The sequence below is a fragment of the Apodemus sylvaticus genome, chromosome 4 (genome assembly GCF_947179515.1).
Source record: "Apodemus sylvaticus chromosome 4, mApoSyl1.1, whole genome shotgun sequence".
In the NCBI taxonomy this organism is placed as follows: Eukaryota; Metazoa; Chordata; class Mammalia; order Rodentia; family Muridae; genus Apodemus; species Apodemus sylvaticus.
The window spans coordinates 141,179,118-141,195,738 of record NC_067475.1 but is presented as its reverse complement, the minus strand read 5'-3'; the positions used below and the strand labels follow the sequence as shown (position 1 = coordinate 141,195,738).

Here is a 16,621-nt window from a genome sequence, read left to right as displayed (position 1 = left end):
TATATACACACACACATACATGCACATACATGCACACACTTGCACATACATGTATTCGCCGGGGTGTTAGCCAATCTGCAGATACCTTGGAATGCATAAGAGTGCTTGGCCTTCAAGCACTTGAATGATAAATTCTTAGGTCTTACTTTTTCTGTCCTGTTTAATGTTTTTGTATCAATAGAATTTACACATATAATTAGGTTAGTGAGGTAATAGAAGTAAGTCCAAGAAAATGCCTCGTGCCCACGCCCCATGCCCAGCGGGTCCCTGCCTGTGAGCCTGGCCGTTGTTAACATGCTGTGTCGCTCACCTCTACTGTTATCAAGAGACTTGTCTCACAGAAGAGGCAGCTCCGCTGCAGGTGTAGGTGTTTCCCCTGCTTGCCAAGAAACTGCCCAGCTCTTCAGTATCCCAGACACAGACTTTATTCAGGCAGGGTGCAAATGTCCCTTTAAACAAGAGGGTCAACTGGAAATCAGGTGACCAGCTGCGTAATGGGAGAATCATGGGGAGGCAGGTGTCATCGAGAACACATTGTATAGGTTGCCACGCAGGGTGGAAATTCCATTTGTAGACTTCCTCCGCTCCCTGTGCTCTGAGCTCCATATATATAGCTCCTCCCAGATTTTCTCAGACTGAAGAAGACAATGCATATACCAGGTAGTGTCACCAGGTGGGATTGTCTAGGCTGTCTCAGCTGCTTTACTTCCTTTGGGGACAACACTGATCCCGTGGAGGATAAGTCTTGACAATTTCCTCTATGGCAGATATCAGGTGGCAGTGGCAGGAATGGGAGGTGTCTCCTTCCTTTGTTTTCCCTGTGATGGGGTTATCGATGGCTGCAGTTGCCTGCATATCCTCACTGACCCTCCCTCGGCTCCATCCAGCATGGAAGCATTGGAGCCGAGAGTGAGGATGATTGACACTTCGAAGTCAGACAGGATAGCTGTAAAACAGACCATGCCTCTTATTCTGGCGGTGCCTCCTGGGAGCTAGTTAGCGTCTCTGGGCCTGTATAAAACGTGAATACTCAATTATCTATCACAATACTGTAATGCCATAAAGTGGGCTAATATTTATAAAGCTATCACACAGTGTCTGACATGTGCTAAGAGATGGAATAGGGCAGCTTTGTGTTCACACACGTCAGGAAAATCTGATTCTTATTCTAGCAATTTCTTTTTGACCTAAGGAAACAAGCAGTTTCATATAACCCAGCTCTCTGTGGGTGTTGTCCATCTCTTGCTGCCTCTTGTTAACCTAGAACTTGCTTCCTTGAAGCTCCTACCACTAGTCTAAGTAGATCTCCATAAGGACCACACCCATGTATGTAATTGTTTTTATTGAAATATCTCAAAAAGAAAAGACAAACCGCATATGCATGTCCAAATGGAAGACTGATTTTCATGGCTAGGAAGCACGGTAGTCTCTCACTGTGGGACCCTCCTAGCAGAGTGTGGTCAGATGTCAGACTGGTAAACAGACACGGATGGCCCAAGTATCCTGGCTAGTTCCTCACCCAGAGTGGCAGGCCTAGTTTTAGCCTAGTGATGCTTCTCTTCCACTCTGAAGGGCAGCCCAGTTCAGAAAGAATGCCTTTTGTTTTGTGCAAGTTACTATGTGCCAAATGTCCCCAGGCCCCAGCCGGAAGCTGTACCTTGTGCCTGCCTTTTGAGAGGCCTTAGAATTTGTCTCTGTAATGTGCACAGGGATGGGTTATTAATCTTGCTGCAGGCCAGGCAGCCCAGCACTGCTGAAATAATGAATTGCCCAACTCCAGCCAGGATGAGTCACACCATGGCCAGGAGGAATCTTAAGGCCTGCCTCCCCCTCCTGCTGCTCCTCCCTCCTCCCTGCTCCTCTGAGACCTACACCTTGCCAGTGGCAATGGGAGCACTTTCTCCTTTAAGTTCTGAAGTGTCTCTGGGACTCAGTAATGTATCTAAGGTTAAACAGGGCCTGTCAGGGCCGTCTACATCTTCCAACACAGGCAGTTAAGCAGAGCTTACAAGCAGCTTTGGCTTTATGTGACCAAGAATTAAAGAACATAAATATTTCCTTTTGGAAAATGGTACAACTCTAGTCCAAACTGATCCCGATAATAGTGTGAAACAGAGACGGCAAGAAGCATGAGTCATCTGACTGGCCTGGTCATGTGACTAGACAAGGATGCACAGGTTATTATGGTGTATGATGGGGCCTTTGGTTTTAACTGGCATGGATTTTTGTTTTTATTTTTAAGGAAAGCTAACCAAAAAAGATATCTCCTTTTTACTAACCATTCCTGCTTCCTGTGGTGCAGTTCTAGTAATTCCCTATTGCTAAACTTTATCTCGTTGTGTTTTTCTTCTACTACTGTTGTGAATGTACACACACGTACACATATACCTACATATTACATGTATACATACATAAAACACACAATACATACATGCATATATACACATATATGTACATATGCATATACTTGTGTATACATGCACATAAACATACACATACACACATGCATGTATACACATACATATACACATGTACACACATACATATACATGTGTGTGCATCATGCAAACATACATAGACACACATGCATGTATACACATGTGTATACATTCACACAAACATATACTTACATACTTATGATCATTTTCAAGTATCTTTGGCTGGAATCACCCTTACCCCATTACTGGAAATCTAGAGTCATGCAGCCCAGAGCCGATGTGAGACGCATGAGTATCTTTAGAAGCCCTGCCTCCCACCTTTCTTCCCCAGCATCGTTCATCAGTAGTTGGTGTGTGTTGCCCTCAATTGCAAGATGGGTGTTGTAACTTCAGACACCATGTTTTTATTCAAGGCATTAAGAAGTTGAAAGGAGTTTGTAAGACAGCAGCTGTGTTAGCTCCCTATTTTGGGCAAAGCACAAGCTCCCAGGGCTGTTTGTGTATGTCTCATTGGCTGTAGATCTGGTCACAAATCTAACTCACTGCCGGAGAGTGACGGGGAAGTGAGTGATGCTTCTCACTGCAGGAGAAGCAGCGACGGGGTACTCTGAAATGGCGGGAGCAGTGAGAGTGAGGGTTAAAGGTGCCTTCAGGTTAACCGACAAGTGGTGTCTGCCACAACTGCATGGAGGAAACCATGGCAACCAAACTGGCAGGCCAAGGAACCCTCAGCCAGCAGTGAGAGCAGAGAGGATCCATATGCTTGAGTCCCGCTGTGCACCAGATTTTGTGCTAGGCAGCGTTCCTGAAAACATGCACGCCAGCGGCACCTCCTGTGCCATTGAAAAAGCTAAGCTGGGCAGCATTCTGCAAGTCACTAAATTAGAAACCTGGAACTGAGTCTGGCTCTCTGCTATGAAAGCCTGTTCTCTCTACCAACCTACATCTCCTCTAGGAAGCTCAGGCTGGCTTTGTGGCACAGAAATGGGAAGATTGGGACATCCCAGCACTTTTGTTTTTTCAGCACCTCAGTTACCTGTGCACAAAGGAAGAATCCGGAACAGTTATTTATGGGTTGCTAACCTGAAGAAGAGTGTACTCAAGGGCTAGCAGTGTAATAATAATTGAAGGAGAACCGGCCAAGGCAGCGGGAGACCCAGCTGCATTTAACACATGGAGCTGAGCTCCTCTGGGATTTGGGACACGGAGCTCAGTGGAGACAGCAGAGCCCTTGCAACGCTTGCTTTTTAATCTCATGTGCCTTCTCCTTGTTTGTTTATTCAGCATGTCTATAGGAAGGGCCTACTATGTGTCCACACTGTTCAGTGAACAAAACGAAGATCTGTGACACAAGGCTTTACCTTGTCCCCGCTGTCATCGTCTTCTTTTTCTTCTTTTTTCTTCTTTCTTCTTCCTTCTTCTTCTTCTTCTTCTTCTTCTTCTTCTTCTTCTTCTTCTTCTTCTTCTTCTTCTTCTTCTTCTTCTTCTTCTTCTTCTTCTTCTTCTTCCTCTTCTTTTTCTTCTTCTTCTTCTTCTTCTTCTTCTTCTTCTTCTTCTTCTTCTTCTTCTTCTTCTTCTTCTTCTTCTTCTTCTTCTTCTTCTTTCTTCTTCTTCTCCTCCTCCTCCTCCTCCTCCTCTTCCCCCCCTCCTCCTCCTTCTCCTTCTCCTTCTCCTCCTTCTTCTCCTCCTCCTTCTCCTCCTCCTTCTCTTCCTCCTTCTCCTCCTCCCTCCTTCTCCTCCTCTCCTCCTTCTCCTCCTCTCCTCCTTCTCCTCCTTTCCTCCTCCTCCCTCCTTCTCCTCCTCCTCTCCTCCTTCTCCTCCTCCTTCTCCTTCTCCTCCTTCTTCTTCTCTCTCTGTTTCTCTTTCTCTCTCTTTCTCTCTCTCTCTCTCTCTCTCTCTCTCTCTCTCTCTTGTTTACATATGTTGAGGTAAAGGGTGTAATGACAATACAGAATGCTGTCAACAGAGAGCATGGTGAGGGGAGTCACTTGTGTGAGGGGCTAGCATGAAGAAAAGCTAGTGGTTGGCACATTAGAAGGAAGCCAGTGGGATCCAGGAGTCAGGAGAGGCCAACTCGCACCTGCCTGGGGATCTGCCCTCTTTGCCACCTCTCCCTCCATGTAGGGCAGTGTGTACAGAAGCTCAGAGACAGAAGTGAAGTTAGCGACATGGAGCACTCTATCTCAGTCTAAAACCCGGCTGGAGCCCTCTCAGCTTGGGGCCATCATTTCCTTTCAAATGTGTGAACTGTCACACCAGCTCAAAGCTCACTGGGCCTGAAGGCCATTTCCATCCACCTTGCCCTGTCAGCTCACAGCTGAGAGCCTAACTCTACCTTTGTGCTATAGAAATGCTCTGTCCCTGGGCTACAGGGGAACTGCCAGAGAACTATCAAGTCCTGAGGACAGTGGATCATTACCAAGTAGTTCAGGGACCTTTGGCGGTGACCCTCAGCTTCCAGGCTTTTCTCCCTGTTGGGTGCCTAGCCACTCCCACACAGGGAGTGACTTGATGTTCTCATCATGTTCCCAAGCCCACCTGTAAAGCCAGGTCCTAGAGAGCAGCATTCCCATCTTTGTCGGGTTGCTCTCCTGAGCCAGCAGTAACAGGTGAGCCTGGAGCTTACTGAAGCCAGGCCAAGAGACGCGAGAAACAGTCATGTGCTTAGAGGTACACACGCCACGGTGATTGTGTGCTATGGAACTTTGGGAGAAATCCAGAAAGAGGGCAGAGAGAGGACAAGAGTTGACTCCCTGCACTGTTGTGACTTGGCATCTACGTGCAGTGCCTTCCTCTCTCCATTGCTGTGAGTTCTACAGTGATTGCACTCTGTGGGAGAGACTGGGCACCCTGGATATCCTTTTGTATATTGTAAGGAACTCTGCTCAAATACTGAAGAGGCCTGGCTGTCATCCACAGGCTACTGAGAAATTCACTACTAGCGAATGACTCAACATCTATACTGTGGCTCCTTTCCAATTATGCCTCTTGTCCCTCCTCCTTCTTGTGCCCTTGGCGTTTGCTTGATGGGAATAGCGGGGAAGCCTCACTTTGATATCTATAATGTGAATCTGGTTATAGGGAGGACTGAAAAATGTGCATGAAATTCCTAAGATGCCAGGAGTGTGGTGGCTAATGATACCAGAATGCAGGTCAGCGAGCCAGGCCCACATTAGGTTTTCTACTGAGAAAACCTATCTACTGAGAGGCGGAAGCAGTGTGTAATCTTCTGATCTCGTCTCACTGGTCTCGTTTTTGTCTTGGCGACTCCAGGCATGCCGTACTTACAGATACACTGGATAGAGTGTGGGGGAACCATGCATGTGATTGGATGTGGAGATTCCTTCTGGAAAACTCTGATTAGAACCTGAAAGTCAGTCCAAACCTAACAAGGCAGGTTACAACTTAAGGAGCTATTTTCCATTGGCGGTTTATAAACAAGTTGGGGGACATGTGGTTGCCCATGCGGAAATGTCCACGCACACCCATTCTCATTGTGCCACAGTAAAGGACATGCCGTTGTTCATTAAACACAATTAGGTGTGACTAATACCTCCTAAATAGTCTGCCAGCTTTTCCTGTTGGTATTTCTTCAGAAGGCATAAAAGTTTATACCCAAGACCCAGACATTTCATAGAGAATAGCTCAACCTGGAGACACTCCAAATGCCTGTCAGCACATGAGATCAAACTCCAGGGCATCACTAAGTAAAATACTACTAAAGGCAAGAAGGCACGAAGAGCCAAGATATGGTACAGGAGAGAGGGTCTTCAGGAACTCTCTGATAGTGATAGGACCCAGATGTGAGAGGCACCAACTGTTACATTCCTTTCCTATAAAATTTGGAAGATGAAATCAATCTACGGTGACAGAGAACAGGTGGGTAAGTCACCTAGACAGCAGAACGAGGGATGGGAAAGAAGGGGGAAGCTTCAGGGGGGGAGAGTGACATCTTCTGGAGGTGTGATGTTTGCCGCCATAATGGCGGCGGCAGGGTCACAGGAGTGACCTAGTTCATCAAAAGTGCACTTCGTAAATGTGCCCTTAACTGTGTAACAACCATATCTCAATAAAAGCATTGAAAAAGACTGCAGATAAGACAGAAAAATAGGAAGGGGGAGACTATTTGTGGTATAGAAGGGGAGGAGGAGGGGAATGGAGGAGAGCCGGGAGGAGGCTCCACGCTAGACAGATGTTCTGACAGCAGCATGAAATCCACTATTTTAGAGGAGTTGGGGAAAAAAAACAGCAAAATTTCACATGGTTTGACTGACATATACATCTCATAATAAAGTAACTTAAAAAAAAACCCTTATATTTCTTTTCATACATTTATTGGAAACATGCCATATGCCAGACAGGCACCGGGAAAATGTCTGTGACGAGAAGCATGGCGACTCCTCTGGCTTTCGCAGCTGGATGGAGAACTAGGGTTTGTAAAGACAATGCATTGACTTCCCCACAGGCTGTTCTGAAGTAATTACCAGGTTTAACCAAATTGTCCTCTGTTTATTGAATTTATGTGTGTATCTGTGCTTTTCTTGCTTTGCAGAGTGACTTGTGGTCTTTGGGAATCACCGCTATCGAGATGGCAGAAGGTGCCCCCCGTAAGTTCCTTCCTCTGGGGGAAAACCTGCTCTTGGTTGCTTCTGCGGGTCCTGCGGGCTCCTTGCCAGGGCTGAGACTGGCCTACTTCTGCTACACTGAGCCCGGCATGGATCTGATGTGGCATATTTAGAAAGCAGAGGCAATTTAAATCAACCAGGAATCTGTTCATGGCAGAGCAGGGTACAGCTCTGTGTTTTGCTAGGAAAGAAAAGTACATACACTGGGAGAGGCTTTTTGTCTTGTCCACTTACTGTGTGGCTCATGGAGGTGCTGTGCCTCACACAGAAGCACTACAGAGCCTCGAGCAACTCCCGACAAGGTCGGCTCCAGAGTATAAAACTCCAAAACTGAATTCCCAGGTGCAACTTTCACAAATCCCTGAAGTCAGGAGATGCCCCTCTTCTGAAAATACAAGCGTTTGGAGCTCTAATATCTGTGTCCTTATTGGAGCCAGGCTCAGTGTAGCAGTACAGCAGTTGTCTCAGATGCTGGCAGCCTTGACAGCTTCCCAAGTTCCCTGGGACTTTCTGGGGTAACACCAAAGACCACCACCTGCAGTGGTAGCCTGGGAAACTTGGACTGGATCTCCCAGACCCCCCCTGACTGAGCCTTCCTTTCCCCACCAGTGCCAACCACAGTAAAGACAGCAAGGCACACCCTTTCCTGACAGACACAGATTCACTCAGAAGGCAGCTATGATTCAAGCAACACCCAGCCTGACTGAGCCTTCAATTATAGGACAGTCAAGACCCTCCCTCCCTGACCCAGGGCTAGGATTGCATAGTGGTGGTGTACCTTTCCTGGCAACTTTTCTACCTCCCTTTTACACAGGAATTGTCCCCAGTCATGTTCTTGCTTGTGTTTCTCACACCGTCACACCTGATCACAGGACCAGGACTAAAAAGACCCTTCACACTCATGGCCGTTGGTTCTTAGACTCAGGACTCTTCCTGTACACCTTCACCGCTGTCAGACGGAGGATTTAAATTCCTTTAATCCATCTGCAGCATGATTGACTGGGCGTGTTTGTTGACAAAGTTTCCTTTGTTCACAAAGACACTTGTGAGTCAGAAAATTCGGATACCACAGTCTTAAAACTGTCTTATCATCCCGAGTGGTAGACAGGACTAAAAATAAACTCTACCCACAGAATCCTCTGGCATTGAGGGAGCTTATATTCTCAATCTTGGTACAGAAGAGAAAGGGGCGGGAGGGGGGAACCTGTATTCTTACTGTTGGAAAGTAAACCAATAAGATACGTTGGTTGAAATAAGAAGATAGAGTTGTGTCCATGATAAAAGATTACATCATGTCTATAAGATGCCTTTCTTCTCTGGTCATCCGGGGGGCCAGAGGATTCAAAAACAAAGCACATCTTGCACCCTGAAAAGCTACCAGGGACATTTGGAAACAGAACGGTGTTCTGGGAGAGGACTGAAGAGTCTAAAAATGTGCATAGTTAGCGGTGCCCGTGTGAGCCTCCTGTGGGGAAGACATTGACTTTGGATGTTCAGATACCACTTACTTTGTGGCTGAGGCTTTTGTTCAAAAAAAATTACCTCAGCCAGGCCAATCATAGCTGTCATCTGATGGAGTTTATTTTGAATGACAGGTGGCTAGTTGTTGACCCTTTGACTTGTTTTCCTTATGAACTAAAGGTGTGACCCCAGGGGATGTTAATATCTGTTTGAAGCGTGTTGTTTTATGAGATCCATCTAATTAGACATCGACTCTTTGATTGTCTGCCAGTTGGAAGCTTTGAGATCCTGACCTCTTGCTCCCAAGAGCCTTATGGACACGTGCACACTTTGTGTGTAGGCAGGATGGTAGTGTGGGTGGCCTCTGACTGGATCTGGTCTTTGTTTTCGGTCTCCTGCAGCCCTCTGTGACATGCACCCCATGAGAGCCCTCTTCCTCATCCCACGGAACCCCGCGCCTCGCCTCAAGTCTAAGAAATGGTGAGTTAGCCCCTCAGTGCCTTTACAGGTCTGAGGGCGCAGCTTTCTGTGGTCTTTCTTTTCACTCATCATCCATTTTTGTGTGTGTGTGTGAACATGTGTCTGCAGGTGCACATGCATGTGCTTGTATGTAGATGCCTTGGGGCTGGTCTTCGTTATCTTTCACGGTTCCTTTCCTACCTTACTTTGATTGAGAAGGTGTTTGATTATACCTGAGCCCCAGCAATCCTCCTGTCTCCATTTCCATAGGATTACAGGAACGTGCTTGCACACCTGGCTTTCTACATGCGTGCCAGGACTCTGCCCCCAGTCCTCAGGCTTGCACGACAAGCACGGCAGTGACCGCACCATCCACCCAGCCTCTCTGAGATCTTCTTTTGAATTACCCCTGGTCCCTAGGTCTTTCTGGATAGATATTTAAAAAAAAAAAAAAACATGCATGCCACAGCTTGGCAGGTGGCATTCTGCTTGCCACCATTGATCTTGATCTTGCTGCTTCACTGGCTGCTGTCTGTACAGTAGCTTGTTAACCCTATCCTCAAGGCGAGGAGCCAATAGCCACAATGGAGCCTGAGTAAGGGCAGGCAAATGTGATTTATGACTGCAGGGGTGTGCTCGCCTGGCTGCACAGCACATTTCTTCAGAAAAGGTGATGATGAGAGTCAGCCCATTTGATTCCTCAAGACAGTGGCTCCCTGTGCTCCCACACCGACCTGCTAATGGCCCGCGTGATGTTGCCGGCATGGGCAATTGTGCTTCTTTGTGTTTCCTTTGGTCCCTTTCTTTTAGTGACAGGACATGCTGGCTTTCTATTTGGGGACAGCAGTATAACCTTTGTTCCTAATAAGCTTATCCTGACAAAAAACTTGACTTGTTCTAAAGAGAGCTACCACATGCTGATGCTCCCCCCAGAGAGGAGAGTAAGACTGGAGTGTGGATGGGGAGCGACCAGGGAAGGTTTGGAAGTGGAGTCCACAGGTTATGCCAAATGTTGCCTGTCACTTTGGTGTATACTTACATTGGGGTCTTTATGCCTTGTTATTCTGTAACAAAATTCCGATGCTTCTCCCCTCCCCTGCTTCAGAAGTAGCATGGCCTCCCGACACATTCTTCCATCTCCTCTAGCGCTGCAGTCAGTCCCTGCCAGCCTGTGACCTCCTGTGATTTTATAGGCACGAGCCCTGGGTAATTCAACTAAAAGGGAACAAATTGTTTGTCCCTTTTCCTGTGACTTAAGGCTCAGGCCCTTGACTGGCATCCTCCGGTTTCCCTCCCACAGACGCCACCTACCACATAGAGCAGGCTTAATTAGTACCAATCAGCTGGCAGTGGCATGGCAACCCTGGCTCAACAGAGGAAAGGCACACAGAGGGGAAGGAAACAGAAAAGCCACAAGCAGTGGCAGTCTCTAAGTTGCCAGACCTGCAAGGGGAGTGTGAGTTGCTATTGGTAACGGGAGGCAAAGCCTTCCCTGCCCTCCTTCCTCTAAGAGGGTCACTGCGGTGAGAGAAAGGCATGTTCTCTCCCCAGCAACAGCCTTTCATTGGGCGCCATATAGCATGTGGTGGCAGAGCGCAGGAGGGCCCCTCCTCACTCTTCTGAGATCTCTCTCTCCTTCCCTCCCTGGATCTGACTGATTCCCTGAGAGAGGAGCCAACTCAGTTCCTTTCCCTGGAAACAACAGTGACTCTGCAAAGCTTGCTGCATGCCAGATTTCTGCTTGTAATGTGCCAAGCTTCTGGGGGTGGGGGTTACTGTCTACCATGGGCCTCACTTCCTGTCATCCCCCACCCCCGCTCCTGTCACTGCTCTGGGGAGGTATTTTAAGCTTTTCCACAGAGGAACAAGCTGGCCATCCACAGCCATGTGCCACCTCCTAGGCTCCATTGACCACTTTATCATTTCTGTGACAAACACCTGGCAAGATCAAGTTCAGAGAGGATGACTTCCTTTAGCTCAAATTAAAGACGGGCTATAGCCCATTGTGGTAGAGGGACTAAGTCGGGGTCATACTGTGTGCACAGTCAAGAACAGAGAGAGAGATGGATGCGGATGTTCAGCTGTTTCCATTCTTTTTCCTTTTATCCGGAAACTCCAAGCCCTGCACGGTACTGTACACATGGGAGACAGACTTCCCTCCTAAGTAGAACCCTAAGCCTGGTCATTGGCTCACTAGCATAGTCCCAGGTGTGCCTCTTAGGTAATTGTAAACCCAGTCAAACTGACCATGAAGATTAGCCATCACGCGTCCACTGCTTGTCAACTTGACCCTCAAAAGATGTCACTTCAAACTATAAAGCTCCACCTCTGGGCCTCAAAGGCACATGATCATCTCATGATGCTAGGTGCCTTTACAATGCGCCTCCTGAGTCTTAACAGTTCCATATCCAGTTGCGTAAAAGCCCAGAGCCTTCGTGATACTCAAGGTATCTCTTAACTCTAAGACCTACAAAATTAAAACCCAGCTCACATATTCCCAATATGCAATAGCACAAAATAAACATTCTTTCAGGGAGAGAGAGAGAGAGAGAGAGAGAGAGAGAGAGAGAGAGAGAGAGAGAGAGAGTGCAAGGTCTGAGCTTAGAAGGGGAAACACAAAATCCTGAGGTTCCGTGTCAAGCATCTAAGGCTCCTGGTACTGTCATCTGGTCTCTGACAGCCATGCTTCTCCTACTCTGCCAACAGCACACATAACCTCTCCTAGAGTGTCTCCACTCCATGCCTACAGTTTTCTTCAGTAGCTATCCCATAATCCCGGCATAATCTTATATACTGAGTTTTCCCTTACAAATGAGGCTTCATGTCACAGCATTATGCAATGGTTTTCAGGGCTCGTTGAAGAGAATCTTACTCTGCCATCCATTGCCTTACCTTTGAAAGCTCTTGCTACGGGTCCTCAGTGCCCACAGTGAGCTGGGTTCTTCCATATCAATCACTAATTAATCAAGGAAATACCCCCACAGACTTGTCTGAAAGCCAGTCTCATAGAGGCATTTTCTCAATGACAGAGAGGTTTCCATAGAAGATTGTGTCAAGCTGACAAAAAAAATTTAGCCAGTACACATCGTACCCCCAACCCTGACTGTTTTTTAGAGCCCCATGCCTGCTGTCAAGCACCTTAGTTTTGAGATAGAACAAAGGTAGAGCTGTAGGGCTGTAGGTGTGTGCATTTGTGCATTTGTGTGTTTGTATATGTGTGTGTTCTAAATGAAAATAATGATATAAAGTAGATGTCACAAAATATTTGAGATACATTGAATTGGTTAGTTTGTACTGTGACTGTACACATCACCAAAATCAAAACCCAAACTGGAGCATGAGCTTTTGAAATTAACTTTTTCTGTTCAGCTTCCCCAAATACATCTACAACAGCCCTTTTAAACAATGCTGTGCTGTCACCTGCTACATAATAGAGTTTGGGTTAGCTATGGATTCCATGTGTGACAGTGATGCTGTAAGACCACCTGCAGCCTCGGAAGCCATCTTGGCTTGAGCAGAGAGGTTCTATGATGTTCCCACAACAATAAAGTCATCTTTCAAACCCTGCCACCAAACGGTGTTCAGTGGCACCCACTAATCGCAAGAGGCATTTTTAAGGAATTAACTTATTTAATTGATATGGCAGTGTTTCTAGGTATGCCCTATGGACATCTTTATTTGTAGCCAGGGAAATGGGCGTAGAGAAATCATTTGCTCCAAGCTATACAAGCGATGAGTCCCAAGGCAGAGAAAGGGGGTAGTTGTGATTTTCTAGGCCAGAGTTTTCTATATGGATATGAGGTGTACCCAAGCATCCATCCCTCCTGATTACAATGGCAAAATTAACCAACTTCAGTGTGTAACCAGGGTGACTCTGTCACCCCTCAGACTGTGAGCATCAAACATCGACTATGTTGACAGCCTTCCTGGAAGTTGTTACCGTTTTGTGTTCTAAGAGACAAAGCTAAATTACCAGCAGTAACACAAATTTACTTTTAACCCACTGAAATACTGAGCAAACAGGTATTCAACTTCCGTGAAATACTTTCACTTGTAATTAAATGTGCAATTAAACATATTGATTCCTTGGTCACAGCAACTTAGAAAACAAGTGAACACTTCTTTAAAGACATGGGAGTTTTGGTTTTTGGTCATTTTTGGTGGAGATGGGACCCCTGCTATGTAGTCTAGGTTGTCCCCAAATTCACTATAGAGCCTATAGCCCCCAACTCATGGTGAGCCTCCTGCCTCAACCTTCCAAGTTGCTAGGATTATGGGAATGTGTCCACACACTAGGCTTGAAGATGTGTTTTAAATGAGTAACATTTTCTTTTCAAATGATGCCTCTGAAAACGATAGAGACTTATTACTGCCCTTACAAGCCTGTACCTTATCTCTGTCCTTTGGACAGAGGTTCTCCCCTCCCCTCCAGCAGAGCTTGGAAAGGGGGGCTCGTAGCTGGTTCCTTTAGGGGAGCAGGGCTGTGCACGCTTCTGCCTGTAGAGCTGGAAGGTTTTCTGGACATTTTTTTTTTTTTGGTTGTTTTGTTTTTAGATGTCAGTGTTTGAGAAATGAATGCACAGTCTATTGAGGTCTGGATCTCATTTTTCAAATTGGATGTGATTGCTTTTATTTATCACCCTCTAATTAATAGTGGAGCACTTTACAATAAAAAAAAACAACCAAACACTTCCTCCTGGCCGCCAGTGAGAGAGGACTCCCGTTTCATTCCTTGTGAATATTTCATAGCCCTGTCTCAACTTGGTCTTGTTTTCATGGTTTTGATGCTGATTTTCCTACCTAGAGCAGCTGTGTGGAGTTTGCCAGATTTGCCACTCTTGCTTGAGGTTCCTGTCATAGAGCTTCCAGTTCATTCTTTAGATGAGTCATTTTTTCCCACTATTTTCTTTTTATTTGATTGATTTGAGAAAGAGAATCATACTAATTCTTGCAGCCAATCTCTCTCTCTCTTGCATTATTTTATGTATACATATAATATATTAAATATTTATTCTCTCTGTGTGTATCTTTCTCTCTGTGTGTATGTGTGTGTGTCTGTGTCTGTGTGTGTGTCTGAGTGAGTGCCTGTGTGTGTATGTGTGTGTATGTCAGTGTGTGTCTGTGTATGTGTCTCTGTGTGTGTCTGTGTGTGTGTGTCTGAATGTGTCTGTGTCTGTGTATCTGTGTGTGTCTCCATGTGTGTCTGTGTGTGTCTGTGTATGTCTGTGTGTGTGTCTGTGTATGTCTGTGTATGTGTATGTGTCTGTGTATGTCTGTGTGTGTGTGTATTTCTGTGTGTGTGTGTGTCTGTGTATGTCTCTGTGTGTGTGTGTATGTGTGTGTGTATGTCTGTGTATGTGTCTGTGTATGTGTATGTCTGTGTGTGTCTGTGTATGTCTGTGTGTGTGTCTGTGTATGTCTGTGTATGTGTATGTGTATGTCTGTGTGTGTGTCTGTGTATGTCTGTGTGTGTGTCTGTGTATGTCTGTGTGTGTGTGTCTGTGTATGTCTGTGTGTGTGTGTCTGTGTGTGTGTGTGTGTGTGTGTGTGCAGGCAAGCACATGTTACAGTGCATACACAGAGGTCAGAGGACAGCTTTCAAGAGTTGGCTCTCTCCTTCCATCTTGTGGATGCAGGTTCTCTCTCCACGCTTCTGCCTTGCTATCTCCTCCAAGATAGCTGCCCTGAGCTCCCAGGAGCCTCCCCTTAAGTCTCCCTCTAGGGGACTAGGATAACAGATGCTCACAGTTCAATAGGCTCTGACGGGTACAGGATTGAACCCAGGTTGTAGGATCTGTACATGAGTGACTTTACCTGCTAAGCCTTCTTCCCAGCCCTCTCTTGAACTCAGTTGCTGGAAGATATGTCGTTTATGGTATTCAATGCGACGGAGATACTTCTTGAGCCTGAAATTAAAAAAAAAAAAAAAAAAAAAAAAGTTTGTGTTTCTGGGAAATGCTCCTGTTAGAGAATTTGAGAAACCCTTCCTTTGGAGGTGGAGGAGGGGGATCCATAGTGTAGCCACAAGAGGGCAGCAGAGAGCAAAAAGTGGCTCCCTTCTGAGAAGGCAAGGTGCTCATTTGGGCTTCCACTGAGGTCTTGGCTCACACTGAGCCCGGTCTATGAACTGTCTATGGCACACGCACACACTGGGAAGCTGGGAAGTTAATTACTTCAACTCTTGATAACGCCTTGGAACTTTCAGCAAGAGCACACATGCTCCATCCATAAATCCAGGCCAAAGTCCACAGGAACTGCGACTGCACTGTGGCCTTGCCTGCCCTGGCTGCTGCTGTGGTATCTGTCCCCAGGGCTTCCCAGCTTCCTGGCCACTTTAGCATAGGGTTTGTCTAGAAAGAAATGGGGCCTTTGAAGGAGTGGGGATTAGTTAAGTGTATGAACTAGAATGCCACAGTTAAATCTCCAAGTCCTTAGGTTGGTGACCAAAAGACCCAACCATCCTTCTCTCATTGACTGGAAAACAGAATTCAGAAGCAGCTGTAAGGTTGTTGTTTAAAGATTTGGCCCAGTCAGGTGTGGCAGTGCACACTTTTAATCCCAGTACTTAGGAGGCAGAGGCAAGCAGATCTCTGTGTTCAAGGCCAGCCTGGTCTACAAAGAGAGTTCTAGTACACCAGGGCTGTTAAACAGAGAAACCCTGTCTCAACAAAGCAAAACAAAACAAAACAAAACAAACAGATTTCTGATCTGTGTTCTCTTTATCATAAGAGAATCTTGTTCATTCCCATGAAGCACCTCACCCCTCCTTCCTCAGCTTTCCACACTCTGGCTGGTGTTTTCTGCCCGATGTAGGCTGCCCACTTGAGTGCTCCCTGGCATATAGTGCTCCCACTCCCTGATTATGCTGACTCAGTACCCGTCTGAATCATCCTCTTCCCACTGAGAATTTTGTTCTCCCGAGTCTGTAAAGCCTCAGTTTCCTCACTCTAGGGTTCTTGTCTGTCCTCTTCCCTTCACAGGTCATTTCCCTCTTCGTTCCATTTGTGTAAGGTTGTGCTCCTGTATGAAAATGTCTCCATGTATATAACTACCGTGTGTTATCTTGTGTCCATGTCAGTGGTGATGACACCTTCGAACTTCATTGTACTGGTATACGGAGAGATGATCTGTGATGTGTTGATTCCCTCTGCCCATCAGATGGACCTTTTCCCCCACTCTCTCTCTCTAAGGTCACATTTCAAGAGATGTATTTGCTTTTCTTTTAGGTTAGCATTCTATCCCTGAATTCCTCTCTTTTGTTTGGCAGGTCAAAAAAATTCCAGTCATTTATCGAGAGCTGCTTGGTAAAGAATCACAGCCAGCGGCCAGCCACAGAGCAGCTGATGAAGCACCCATTCATACGAGACCAGCCTAATGAGAGGCAGGTCCGCATCCAGCTGAAGGACCACATTGATCGAACAAAGAAGAAGCGAGGAGAAAAAGGTTAGTTGCACATTTGTATTTCAGAGAGAGAAACAAAAGGCAGTTTGCTGCGGGCTCTTGATGTATTTGGAGGTGACTGGAGATTTTTCATAGGCTGCATTATTCTTTCCTGTGAAATCTGCCTGTTAGGTCAGAGCCTTGGGTATTAGTGGAAAGAAATTACCACCAAAGGCAAATCTCCTTGGAAAAATAGGA

The 16,621-nt window shown here is 46.3% G+C and overlaps 1 protein-coding gene across 3 annotated transcripts in view; it reads left to right on the top strand.

The window, feature by feature from the left end:
* Tnik (TRAF2 and NCK interacting kinase) overlaps window positions 1-16,621 on the top strand; it is a 412,408-nt gene that overhangs the window by 291,400 nt on the left and 104,387 nt on the right. For all 3 annotated transcript variants that reach the window (XM_052180712.1, XM_052180713.1, XM_052180711.1), the window contains exons 8-10: window positions 6,991-7,045; window positions 8,926-9,004; window positions 16,251-16,426. In XM_052180712.1, the coding sequence (XP_052036672.1) occupies window positions 6,991-7,045; window positions 8,926-9,004; window positions 16,251-16,426 (310 nt within the window). The remainder of the gene's footprint in view (window positions 1-6,990; window positions 7,046-8,925; window positions 9,005-16,250; window positions 16,427-16,621) is intronic.